The sequence below is a fragment of the Lampetra fluviatilis genome, chromosome 11, assembly GCF_964198595.1.
Source record: "Lampetra fluviatilis chromosome 11, kcLamFluv1.1, whole genome shotgun sequence".
NCBI classification, from domain to species: Eukaryota; Metazoa; Chordata; class Hyperoartia; order Petromyzontiformes; family Petromyzontidae; genus Lampetra; species Lampetra fluviatilis.
Window position 1 is genome coordinate 9368757 of NC_136285.1, and position 14190 is coordinate 9382946.

The 14190-nt window shown below is 40.9% G+C and overlaps 1 protein-coding gene across 2 annotated transcripts in view; it reads right to left on the minus strand.

The window, feature by feature from the left end:
• The window catches only part of LOC144934782 (semaphorin-3D-like), a 44274-nt gene extending 31396 nt beyond the window's left edge, over positions 1–12878 (minus strand). For both annotated transcript variants that reach the window (XM_078860924.1, XM_078860923.1), the window contains exons 1-2: positions 12450–12878; positions 4675–4871 (exon numbers count right to left, since the gene is read on the minus strand). In XM_078860924.1, the coding sequence (XP_078717050.1) occupies positions 4675–4840 (166 nt within the window). In that variant the 5' untranslated portion in view covers positions 4841–4871; positions 12450–12878. The remainder of the gene's footprint in view (positions 1–4674; positions 4872–12449) is intronic.
• Between the last annotated feature and the right edge of the window lie 1312 nt (positions 12879–14190).

The window sequence follows — 14190 nt, forward strand, 5'->3', positions numbered from 1 at the left end:
ATCGCCTCGTGATTTAAACCGCCTTCTCAAGTGTTCAGAGTCGATGTTACGCATGCACGTATGATGAACTTCTTTCGCACCGGGCGCAGCCAACCGTGCTAATCGGAGGTGCTGGATCGATACAGCCCGGTCGCCAATGACTGCACACGCAAAACCGAAATGCGTCTTCACTTGATTTGGCTAAATGCTAGCTCCTGAGCATTAGACATCAGTTTGTCATGTAATGAACATTACTCGCATATGCAGAAGTGTGGGGGGGTGAGGGAGTGCAGGCCCTTCTGATGTTTGTACCAGAGGTCATTTGAAGGTATTTCAGAGGTAGCTCTATGTGATATACGCTGTTCATTAACTTGAAGAGTTGCACTGATTTGAGAGCAATCTGGACAGATGACGCTAACGGCACAATTTGGATACAATTTGGCGAAACATCTCAAAGAAATACACGAAGTAATAATTAGCACACCGCACTTATACGTTCGCGATGACTCGCACAGACAGTGCCCACTTCCCAAAGCCTCCCTTGTCGATGCCGTCATTCCGCTGGGCCTCTGAGCTTGGTGTTTTCAGCTGCTCGAATGCTGTTATTCTTTGCCATGTTGAGCAATGTACTCAGCTGGCAATCAACAAGGCCCCATTACAAGCAAGACGAATGTAGATTGCTGCAAGGTGCGTTGGTATAATTCAGGGGTGGGGAACGTCCGGCCCGCGGGCCGTATGAGGCCCGCAAAATCATTTGGGTCTGGCCCTACCAAGGCAACCGCAGGCGGGACTCGAAATTCAATAAATCTAGGAGCAAATCTGGAAAAGCAGTTGCGAGTAGCAGCAACATCATCAATACCAGCTAACATCACACGCCTCGCCAAAGAGAAGCAGTTCCAGCCATCGCATTAGGGTTGAGTTAATTAAACGTTTGACCAAATATAACAGGATAATTTTGAAGTTGATCATTTTGTATGGCCCGCAAATGACGTTATAAATATCCAAATGGCCCTTGGCAGAAAAAATGTTCCCTGCCCCTGGATAAAAGAACGGACCAATGGCGTTGAGCATAAACGCAGAGTTATCCCCCTCATGCGAGATGTGTATTCGTGTCGTTCCGCGCGCTGTCCGCGTGGAAGCTTCTCTCCACGTGCCGCTCGCTTCTGCAGCATCTAAATATGCAGCAAGCATTTGGTTCTCGCCCCGTTACGTTTTAGTTTGCTGATTATTTACCCGACGGTCAAGATACTCGGCCGCTGAATGTTGAGGGCACTTCAAACCTGTCCCTTGCACGTGCGTCATAAGTTAAACAGTTTGTACCTCAATGTCAAACACAATTACTGCGTCGCGTTCTTACGTGGCCCGCAAGTGTTTTAATTTCACAATGTGAAATCAAAACCAAATGCCATACACTTGGCCTCTTCTTTGATGATTACATGCAAAAACAATGAAGGCAAATTGTGGGCCACGATTGTGGTATTTCACGCGGACAAGTCGTATCGCTTCGTCCACTGACGATCGCCCACAGACTCCTGGAACGCGCGGCTGATGCGCTGACCTTTGACACGCCATTAAGTTCACGTTCAAGGAAAGGAAATCTGCGAGTAAAAACTTGATTTGAAGCTTTCGTGACTGCAGGAATTACTCTTTGGCTCTATCGGTAAAGTCACGTAGAAAGAAAATAAATTAAATAATAGAGTACGACGTTTCGATTGCAACACAAGCAACCGTCATCAGGTAGAACTAAATTTGAGAGAGAGACAAAACACCGACACGGAGACACACCGACAGACACACAGGCAGAGCAAGACAACACAGAGACACACAGAGAGAGACACACAACATAGACACAGACAGACACACAAGAAGAGAGAGACAACACAGAGACACACAGAGAGAGACACACAACACAGACACACAGATAGACACATAAGCAGAGAGAGACAACACAGAGACACACACAGAGAGAGACAACATAGACACACAGACAGACACACACAGAGAGAGACACACATAGACACACAGAGAGAGACACACAACATAGACACACAGAGACCCAATACCTCTGTGTCGAGTTATCTGCGAGTAATTAACACTCGACGATGGTAAGATCACGGTCACAAGGAAAGGTTGACGCCGCTCGTATTCATGTTTCATTGATAAGAAATGATCAGCCTCCGCCTATTCTCTTTCGTGTCCGTCGTGTCTCTTTGAGATATGTCAGCTGTTCGCCTCTGCGAAGTGGCGTCCATCAGTGCCCATCACTCGCAACGATCGTCTGAACCGTCTGCAATTCAAGCACCGTTTGTACAATCATTGCTTGGCTTGCCCTGAACTCATTCGGTTTTTTTCTTAAATCTTGTCTCCATTTAAAGGTTCATCCCTTTGTTGGCTGGATTTAATTGCGTGTATATGTTAATGTAATCTGCCTTGGCTCTCTCGGTTATTGGATATTGCAGGTATTGGAAAACGAAGTCACGAGTTTAGTTCACCTCTTGATAATCGTTGTCAGTGTCAGGAACAGCATTAAATGGAGATAAAATGTAAGCCTGTAACAACCAATAACGATTTTCGGACTATTGGCTGGTCCATCCTGATTTTTTTCAATGAACTTTTTATTTAAATTAAGTATAAATAAAAATTCTACAGCATTCCTATTTCCCCATGGAGCTGTGCTTAGTTGTGTTGTGTAAAATAATGTTAGTCTTCCATCGGTTCATGGAAAAATATTTGCACCTGTGGCATGCTCTTGAACACCGCTGCCACTGTGTTTTGGCTGCAAAATGACACATGCATCATGGCTTCTTCTCGCCGAGTTATAATGTAAAACAGCTAAATCCCGACATCATTAGCAGTACAAACTTGCTGTTCTATTTATTTGTATTTATTTAATAAACTTATCAGACTGGCGTCAACGTGAATAATCCAATTGCGGTTGGGTTTGCCAAGTGTTAAACCTGCCAAATGAGGTATGGGTGTGTGGCCACATTAGCAAACGGTTTATTATTTCCATCCATCTACAACTTTGAAGTTGTTTTGACATTTCACTTTTTTTGTGGGCTTAGGGTGGTCTTATTAATCAGATACAACTAATTTTAATCAAACTAAATATTTACACCGTGCATGCTAAGATATGGAGACATTATTCAAATGAACTGCAGTGTCAAGAGTACAAGCAACGCTACATTATGAATTGTCCCCATATTGAATAGACCCTTTGTTTAATATTGTAACCCTATTAAGTATAATAACAATGCCAATTAATCATCTAGAAATGCTTCAACGAGTGGCAATAATGTGTCAAGAGAGTCCTGCATTGGGATGCTTAGCAAATATCATGAATAAGAGTGAATATGGGCAAGAAAATCAAAGTGCGCAGGAAAAAAACAACTCCTGTGTAATGAAGAGGATCGCTCAACACTCAAATCTCTCATGAGTGGTGTGTGTCTGCAGTGCACTTTTATCTGGAGCTGCATGTGGCATAGATCTCTTATGTCATGCTAAGTTAAAGCAGACATGTATTCTCTAACTTATATTCACTGTAATATACTGTGTGTATATATAGCTTCTCATAATCAGAGTAATATATCTGCGCATTCAAAATGCTAGTGTGTGTTCGGGGAGTGGAAGTGTTTGAAAATTGATGTGTCCATTTTGCAAGGAATTCGTTCTTGCATAAACGTCATCCTGTCAGCGGATTAGACTGCCTATGTGAAATGAGAAGGTAAATGCATTACATAAATCATTCTCCAGTACTTGGGGTAAAGTATTTGGTTCTGTTTAGCTTTAAAATAATTTTCATCAACCGAGCTCATACAAAAAAGCATACAAATCTATATTAAACTATATACTTTCAAAACTTAATCCAATACATCTTTTAACTTTAAATAATTTCCGCTGCAAATTGTATTTTGTAAAAGCAAATGTAATGTTTGCTATGTAGAAGTATTCAATCTTTTTTTTATTTTAAAGCACTGATTACTTAACCACATTTTTTCACAAGAACAATCATGGGCGGTGTTGTGGTAATTTCTAAATGGTGAATGAAGGATTGTACCTGTCATTCTGTCAAACTAATTTTCATAATTTCCCTCCAACAATAACGTTGCGAGGAACATGTAGCAACACGTAATGAAAAACAAAATTGAGTTGTTACGTGGTTTCTAAACTCATTAATATAAGTTGTTGCAAACGAAAACAAAATCTTAGGGGGATAAAACAAACAAGAGTTTAACCTTGCTGCTTAAACAGTGTAATGTTATACTCATTTAAAATTCCAAGGAAGCAAAATTTCACCTCAATTTATACGCGCACCTGTTTCTACAGTACGGCTTCGAGCCCACGCCCGATGTGCCCTGCACATTAGATTCCTGTCCCCCTTTGTCTCTCTTCAAGCTTGTCACGTCCCACGTTTGCTATGCAGTAACTGCCCCAGCAAAATGGAAAAATGTCCAGCAACTGACACATTTTAAGCAAACGCCATGGACAGAGATCAAAGCGAGGATAGTTTTGTGATAGTTTGCAGAAATATTTGAGGGCACAGGTGGGTTTTTTGTTGCTGTTGCTGTAGCTGAATTTGAGGAACAAAAAAAAGAAAGAATTGGGAATCGTAGAGCCGATGTAACAATTTCTCAGCAAGGTTCTCAAATGGCACGAAGCGGTATCAGCTTTTGAGCACCATCCTCATCGGCGTACCTCGGTAGGAGAGCTTCAGGCGGGGTAGAGTCTGTCGCCAGGTGTCACCGGGAGCAGGGAATTGCAAACAGACGAGCAGTGTGACGACGACGATGGTGATGGTGGTGGGTGCCCTTCCAAAGGACCGTGTTCCGATGGGGAGGTACCCTCTGCCTGTGTGTCTCATGGCTCCGCTTGCTCGCCGCCCGCACACGAAGCTGCTCCAGTAAATATGCAAAAGCACAACAGTATACATGCTTTAGTAGTGTATAAAGAGGACGTACATTGTTGTATCGGCACATTTATCCATTGAATTCGTGGATGCGCGTGCGTTAGACTTTGTGTGTAATATATAATGCATATAGGAATGAAAAAAACTATTTTCAAATGAGCATTGAGGCAGTGCTCCTCTTCTGTTTACAGCCCTGAGCCAGTGGTGGAAATTCCCATTCCCATGACGGGGACGAGTCTGTCCAGAGGATAACTGCTGTTAACTTTTCCTCAAAGTAGTACTCGTATAAGGAATGTTTATAATGACTTCATGTAAAAGACTGCAAGCCTCTTTTAATTTTCTTTTTAACAGCCTAGAGCCAGGGGTGGATATTTCCACTTCTTTTGTGGTGGTGGCAAGTCCATCCACATTTACTTTAATTGACACTGGGGGGTTGAAGGGATGCTTTGGAAACTGAATGTAAGAGCATTTTGAGCATATCTGTTTCACACACTACATGTTTATGATTTTGGAAATTTTCAGTTAATGTGTGGTCCTATTAGTATGTGGGTACAAAGTGCCGTTAGCTATGCATAGAAATGTGTATGTCCACATCATTACATAGGTTGAATATGGTCCTCAGCCAAGAATAAGAACTGTCACTTTGAAATGCCAATTATGTTGATCTAGTAAATACCCCTTTTCAAGCCAAGCAATTGTTCAAAAGTTGGTATTTTTTATCTATGTTTTGTTTACTTTTACGTTAATTAAGTGCACTTCAATGCATTTTTAGAAAACATGCCAAAGGCTGTTTCAACAGAGAAATACTTTGAGGTTTTGTTTCTGTTTATTTTTTAAACATGCATGTGTGTGAACAATAAATCATCTGAGCCCACCGTTAACTCTTTGTAAACCCTTGGCTCTCAGATGTATAATCCACCGCAGAGATAAGGTAAATTTTAATCCGTGGTTGTGTTTTTATTGCACTTCAGTAATTATATAAAAAAGCTCCATGCTGTCATTTTTTTTACAATTAAACGACAATTTACGTTGAAGATCACATACCTCTATATTTGTTATTGCAAGCTACTTCTTGGAAAAAAATAGGAAACGAACAACAATTTTTATTCTGGCATGGATGTTCACCCCTTGCACCAGAAGAAAATTGAATAATCTCTGGAATAAATTGAAAGATTTTCCATAATTTGTGTACATCCCAATTTATAAACAAAATGTGGCATGTTGTCGTTGAACATACCAGCCCATCACAACAAATGCATATCTATAGGAACAGGATCTCCTTGCAGTACAATTACATTGACCTTGGAGCTAAGTGGAAACAGATCCCGGCACGCTGGGATGAAAGCTCATGAAACCTTACAATACAAAGAGGGACATTTTTTTTTTATATTCGCGGACCAAAGCTGGACTAACATCATTGTTTGGAGCGAGCAGCTGGACTGTAGCTGGGCTGTACAAATCCCCCCGTTATTAATCCTGGCCAGACTCCCAAGCTGCACGGAGAGGGGCAGTTGTTGTGGCCCTGGGCGTTTTCGTGCTCGCGCCGAGGGTTTTTTTGCAAGCTACCGCAAAAGGCAAACATTCAGCGGCTGAGCGGGCGGCACTCCACTCTCAACTGAAACATCAACCCAATGCTCTTCATCGCTCTCTCCATCGCTCTCTACTTTCTCTGGACCGCCCTGGCTGAGCATCGTTGAGCGCTGCTCAGGATCAGTAGGGATGCATAACAGTGGTGCCAACTGCTGTTTTACATATATATGCGGTATCGTGCGATGAATTTTTTGTTTTCAGGCCTTTGTGAATCCACTGATGGAAGAAAGTCTCCCCCACATCGTGTCGGTCAGAGTGGTGCTATGACCATACTTCACCACGCTGGTCAGTGCAGGTTGAAAAGGAGGCAGTGGAGTTCGGACAGGTGCTGAGATTACTCGCCACTGATGTTGGCTGTGGCCGGGAATCAAGGTGAGGCTGCCAGGTTCATATTACAGTGTGCAAACCACAGTGCCACTGCTCCACCCAGGTATAATTTCATGATGTGTCATTTTTATTATATACATGACATAAACTATGTATATTGCCATTACTAAATCTGTTTAATTACACCTTTGTAAAATTAGTAGAGAGGATTGATATGCTACGATTTCCATACTCTGAAAGGGTATTTCGCATGAAACGTAAGGGAGGATAACAATATTTTGCATGTAATCGATTATAAAATGGCAAAAAGTATGGGTGACCATGAAAGTGAAGCTTGGAACAAAAAGTTTGATTCGTAAAATCTGTAGCAGTGTACCTTATGCAAGGTAAGCTTTTCGATAAAGTATCAGAAAAAGGCGGTACATTGAAGGGTATACACATCGCAAGCCCAGTACATGTATTCATTGTGAAAAACAAAAGCAAATAACATCATTATAATTGTTCTATATCGACTGATAACTTATAAAAAATATACCGTTTGGATAACGTTAAATAGCAGATTCCATTGCCCAGGTGTCATGGAAATATGAATCCACAGTTTCCCAATGGTAAACTTCAACTCAATGGTAAACACAAACTCTCAGTCTGGCAGTGTATTAACTTCTGACTATACTTTCCTCTCCTCAACATCCCTCTGCCACTTAATGTTATGCACACCATAAATAATGAAAACATTAAAACTATACTCAAATTTATTTATTTATATGGGCTTCTGAACATCAATTGTTCCATAAACACGAGGTAAATATGATTAAAACAAAACTCACGACCAACAAGTTGTCTAAAAAATGCAGACAATTGTTGGAGGAACAAAACTGGAAAATGTATCCTGGAATTCCTAAGAGAAATGTTTTAAGAGGGATCGGAATCCAGGTGGAGAAAAAAGGCAAAGCAAAAGCAGGTTGAAGTGCTTTTGTAAAACTGAACTTGATAAAAAAAAATATTAACATCTCATTATGCCTCTGGCAGATGTTTTTTTTGTCTATAACATTGCATATTGTCTGCTATGATATGTGGATTAGAAACATGGATAAAGATGAAGAATTTTGAAAAAATGAAGCTGAAAACGATGCAAATAACCATGGGAAGATGCGTGCTTGGAATCACACGCAGAAAGAGGACAACTCGGCATGGATTGGAGGACATCTGTACTCGTCGCAATACTCTGAATGGCTATATGGAATATATGGAGATTCTTTTTCGGTGTATGCATGTGTGTATAGCTGACTAATGGCTTTTTGGGGGACTTAAACCATTAACCTTAATGAACTTTTTTCTAGTCATTACCAAGCTGAGTTTTAAATGAGAACATGATTAAAGTGCTCTTAGTTCATCACTCTAATCCAAAAATGCTACATTTCATTTTATTTCATGAAACACCCTTTTGTGGTTTTGTGGATTTTTAAATACGCCCCAGTCAGTCTCCCCTCTTGTGGTGTTCCCAGCTTACAAAGTAATGCTCATGGCACATCTTGCTCAGTGGGCATTCTCACTCTTCAGACCACCCATGTGCTTTCTGATAGAGGTCATTGTCATTGTTGCAAACTGCTTTTTTTACATTTAAAGCGGTGAAGGGAAGACGTGACCTTCAGACCCAGACTAGCGAATCTCAACCCTGTTCCTGAGCCAAAACGATAAAAAATGCCCCCATATGGGGAATATCGGTATGTAAGTGCAAGCAAGTTGACATAAAATACAGCTGAGCCCGACTAAAAATGCGGTGAACCTTACCGCTGAGGTTAGCATAAACGTCCCATAGATGTTGCGCAAATTTCGTGAAAATGGGTCCCATATTATAACCATTTCCGATAACCCCCCTGTGATACAAAAAAACGAAAAAGTGGATATGGGTTGAGAAAAGTGACATTCAAATGGTTCGTGTGTATGGCACTCCGTATCGTATGTTTGTAGCTAAATTATATCGTGATTTCCCTTTATGTGATCTAAATGCACGGTGAAAAACTTGCCTGGAGTCATCCTGGTTTAAATCCTCCTCGATGCAAAGCAAACATTGGGTACCATGGCATACAGCCATGTTGATTTGCCTGCACGTAATGTCAGCTTTGTTAGTCATCTTTTCAAAATAAATTTCTCAAGAATTATACTGTGCTCTCTCCCCCCTTCTTGGAACGAATATATGTATGTATATATATATTTCTGTATTTTATTTTGAAAGTATTTATTTACTGAAATCTGATACTGGGGTATTTGGGTATTTAGTATAGGACCAGTTCCAACTTTTTTTTTGGCATTCGTGTTTGTTTGTGTGTAACATTCACTTTATAACACAGTGAATATTATAAAATGGATTTTTTTTAATATACTGACAATTAACTTTTTAATGTAACTCTTAAATGATATTGCTTTTACGATATAAACACATTCCATTTTCTCCTTCATTTTTTTTGTTAGAAATGTCATGGACTTGTTTGAATTATCTTCTTTTTTTCCCAATCCAAAAGGCACACTTTCATATCTTAGCTTCTTAACTTAGAATCAATCCTCTGTACAATTGCCTAACCCTGACAGAGGGAATTATGTAAATATAACTTTAAAAGTGGGAACAAATGATGCTGTTACTGGCGCGATAGGGTGGCACCAAAAACACTCTATTCCGAATTCAATCGTTGCACAATATTATTATTTTGCTAGTTATTCGCAAAACTGAGTCTAATTATTTTTGTATTCGGGTCCTGGAAAGTTTTCGCAGCAAGGGCAGGTGGAGAGGATGATTCCTATGTATGATCACAATCAATGAATCCGCGAGTAATACCAAAAAAATGTGATAAACTTCTGTACCATGACGCTGACACACAATGGCCTCCTCTTACGAATGACGGCATGTGATCTTTAACACCGCAGCAATGATCAGGGCGGCCGCTGGATATGAACAGTGATCCTCTGCAATGAGCAGTTAACGCGCGACCCAAGTAACCATGTGCTTGAGGTGACAAAAAAACATTACATGCGTACGATTTTGACCGCCCAGTAATAATTCGGCTTCTCGTTCCGAGCCACAAAACCAAGTGTGTACCCTCAGCAGCGCTGACCACAATTTCTCTCTTTAACGACTTAGCACTATGGTGTCCGTCATTCTTAGCCTGAGATTCAGGCTTTTCAACAAGTGATTTTTTTTTTCACGCAATGTTGGCACACGGCACTGATGCATGACGCAGGGGTGGTTGAAGAATTCCAGATGTGGAATTTGTGGGATTGGCATGATTTGCCATCGCCATGGTTGATGCGAGTGCACCGAATGCCTCACATTCCCGGCTCATCTGACAACCGCTGCCATTTGTTCGTAATTCAAACGGTGCCAGCATGTGCCTCAATCAAGAGAGGATGCTGTCACAATAACACATGGTTTGAATTGTTGTAAAATTATATGTTAAGTTACAATGGGCATACACTGTCTTATCTGAATGAGGGTTAATCTGCATAATGGTCCATATAATTGAAGCCTGAATAAAAAAAAGCGTGTAAAAGGGGAAATATAAGTTGTTGAATGAATAAATAAATTTAGTAATTTAGCTCCCCAGTCAACATTCAGTAATCTTTTCAAAACATTTGGAAAACATATCAATGGACTTTCAAACTCCATAATTGCTGAGGATAATAATACCGCATATAAATAATGATGGTACGTTAATATTGATACATTGGAATCATTAAAAGTTATAATTATATTACTTCCGCTGAAGCGTTTTCTAGATATTACAATTCCAGAGATCAAAAATGTAAATATTAACCAGCAAGCTGAATAATTGAAACAAATCAACACTTAAAAATGTAAGGGGTCTGCTGAAAATGTAAGGCGGTATATTTGTTCAAGCTTTAGGCAGTAGAGCTGTGGTTTTTGGTCAAATTAAAACCTATACAATTATCTCATTGCCACTGAGCAGCGTGCCAATTATATCAAGCACGTGGAGGTCACCAGTTACCTCAATATTTATTCTTGCACTTTGCTGCATGATTTTGATGTCTTGAATGGCTGTAATAAAACCCTTCAACTGAGGAAACAGACTGAGTTGTGGAAGTGTGAATTCTTAAGGGTGTTATTATATGGGGCGTAAAGCCAAGTTTGGGAACTAAAGTGGCCACTATGAGCATGCTCGGTCATCCTTTATGCATTCACTGAGACTAAATATACACTCAAAGCCTCCAAGACACATTGCTGTAATGTGTGATGATACATTGTAATATAGAGAATTCAGCAGATCATTAGAGGTTTGCCCTTTCAAAATATATGTGCATGTGTTGTATGTTTAAGCTGTGGAAACGTTTATTCTGATACTGGAACACGTCTTCTTACATAGGTGTTGTCTTTAATTTATCTTTAATGAACAGCTTGACTGGCTTGTCAACCCCTACTGCGTCATGCAGAACAGATTGACATACAGTCCTACTTAAATTTGAAGGCTACTTTAGCACAATTGAGTTTGTGGCTGACACATTGTAGTCCATGCACATGCTGATGGACCAATCACCTGGAAACGCATCGTGTCTCGTCCAATTTTGGAAGAGGGGAGTGCAGAATTTATTTACTTTTAATGACTTATTTATCGAGGAAAGCCACATCTAATCCAATGACTCTTTTTTAGGAAAGTTCTGCATTGGGTTTTAATTTTAAGATGTTTTCAGCTAATTAATGCGTTTACTGTACAAGTGGGAGGACACTGGAGCACTCGGAGAAAACCCACGCATGCGAGAGGGGGCAACACCTTATCCCCGTGCAGATGGAAACGGATGGCGATTAGTCCATTTGCCGGTCTGCCTTCTCCTGGGAGCCAGGGTATGGCACCTTGACGCCCATGGTAAGGGAGTTTCACAACATCTGTGCTACCCACACACCCTCGCTGCCTCCACAGTGCTGGATTACATGCCATGTGTATAGCTGCCGCTGCCCGGTTAAAACATTAAAACATTGATGTGCTGGATTTATGTGTTCCCATATCTGTGCTTTCAACATTCATGAATGTGCACTGACCAGCATGGTGAAGTATGGTCAAATAACTTTTATGGCCCTGATGGTGTGGGGAGGCCTTCATCCAGCAGTATATTGATATGTCCATGTGAACACATTAAAATGATGTATACGTTTTATATTTGCTACACGGCTGATTCACTGAATGTGAATTTAATCTAGAACTTCAGCTGAGCATAATTGTCACGATGTGTTGTATGTCACAAACTTTCCTTGTGGAAGAAACTAACTTTTAGCTTGTATGTGCCGGTAAGCATCTGATCAACCAAACCAAATACCGTTCAGTTACAACGTTGTGGATAGACTTTCGCAATGTGGCAAATAACAACGATGTTGAGTTTAGACATATATATGGCAATTGTGGAATGTAATGATGATCAAATAAAAAAAAAATTAATTTGTCTACATATTATCCAAAGTTATACTTCAAAAAGTTTAGTGCAAATGCTAATACTCTGTAGTAGCCCTAAAAAACTAACTAAAAGCAATACAACCTATTAAACGTTCATACATTGGGTGAGATTGTATATATATATCGATCTGCTTTCAGTCACCAAAAAATATGATTTGCAATACATCAAAAAGCAATACCGGAGCACTTACTTGACTTGAGAATTGTCACCGCAAGTGTCAGATGAATCTTCGGTCTCTTCGGGTTTATTTAATCCGTTCGATTCCAACTTCTTACAGGAATTACCTTCCAAAAATGTTCACGCACACATGCTTGATTTAGTCTTTTCTTCCCCGGTCCGTGGTTCACACGTTCGTTCAGAGTAAAGCGTTGCTGGTGCTCCAGCTGCCCGTACACAGCAAGCTTGTACTTGGGAATTGAGAGGGCGTGTGGGGTGGGTCTGATTACCAGACCCCAGCAGTTGGTTTTGGACGTGAGTGAGACAGAGAGAGGCGTGGGGGGGGATGTAGGACGACGAAAGGAAGAGGCAAGGGCGGTGAAGCCATGGGGTTGCGGTCCCGGGTAGGGTGGGGCGACGCACAGAGAGGTTGGCCTTCCTGGGATTTTGGTGGTGTGGCGCTTTTTGCGGTTTGGTTTACATTCTGTAATAGCAATGCCGCCGCAGCCAGAGGGCTTGGGATGCTCAAACAAAACTCGTGTGGCGTTGTAATGCACGCGGACAAGTTGGCACAAAGGCGTGCTCGTTGGCTGAGAACCCAGACTTGTCCGCAAAGTGTGGTTGCAATAGCTGGGAGCGGCCAATGTAAAGATATATATGTTATAATAGATTAAAAAAATACAACCTCGGCGCTCGCAAACATTCAGAGAAGCAACAAGTGGGAACGTCTATTCAGAAATAATATCATAATGATGTAAATGGATACAGATATTAAAATACAAATCCTATGGATGTTTTATTTGTAATGTTGTTATTTTTACTGGACAACACAACAAGCTGAATCTTCTTCACTAATTAAACGTGTTCACTGTAAGGTACTGGTTACGGTTGTTCAATTACATTTTTTTTTTCCTGCAATCAAATCACCCTAAATGTACCCTGATCTTATTAGACCTGGCATGGAGGCTGAGCAGGCTTGGGCCTCGTTAGTACCACACTTGGATCGGTCACCACCGGGGCTGACCAGGGTGATATGATTTCCATAATACAGGTTTAAATATATAAATGTGTCGTTAAAACCCACCACCACCCGACACAGCCAACTAGTAAGGGTTGTCACGTAAACAGAACGTGGCCAATTCGTCACTAGTACAGCACACCGGTTGTGTTTGAGAGCCAAGCCACAACATTTACAATCTGAGTACGACGTTTCGCCAGTAATTACAACTAGCTTCATCAGGCGACAGACAGATTTGTAGAGAAGTCGAACTATTTCGTTCCTTATATAGAGGCGTAGATGTGGTGACCACACTTATGCGCTCTTACACAAAGTGTGTGGGGGGGGGGATTGCTGAGTCAACGTACATTATGCATGTGCATTATCCTTCCTGTCTATTGTGTGTAATAAAATAGCCGTACCAACGGTAATCCCCATAGAATTATGCTGCCCCCTATAGATATTCATTAAAATAATGTATTATTTGATTATTTACTTCCACCAGCACTAAGGCGGTAGCTATCCGAACGGTCAAAATTATTTTATTTCTTTCAATTTCGATAGATTCTCTAATTGATCCTCATGGCAGTACCCCGGGGTACCAAATAATACTAAATGGCCTAGGCAATTACATATTTTATTTCTGGGACACTATCTTTCCAGGGGTGTACTTCACTCCGCGATGTCGAAACGCAGCGAGGATGATTGCACTAAAACCCTGAACGTACATACGCACTATAGTGGTGCACCGTGTACAGCTCGTCGAGATGAGTCGATT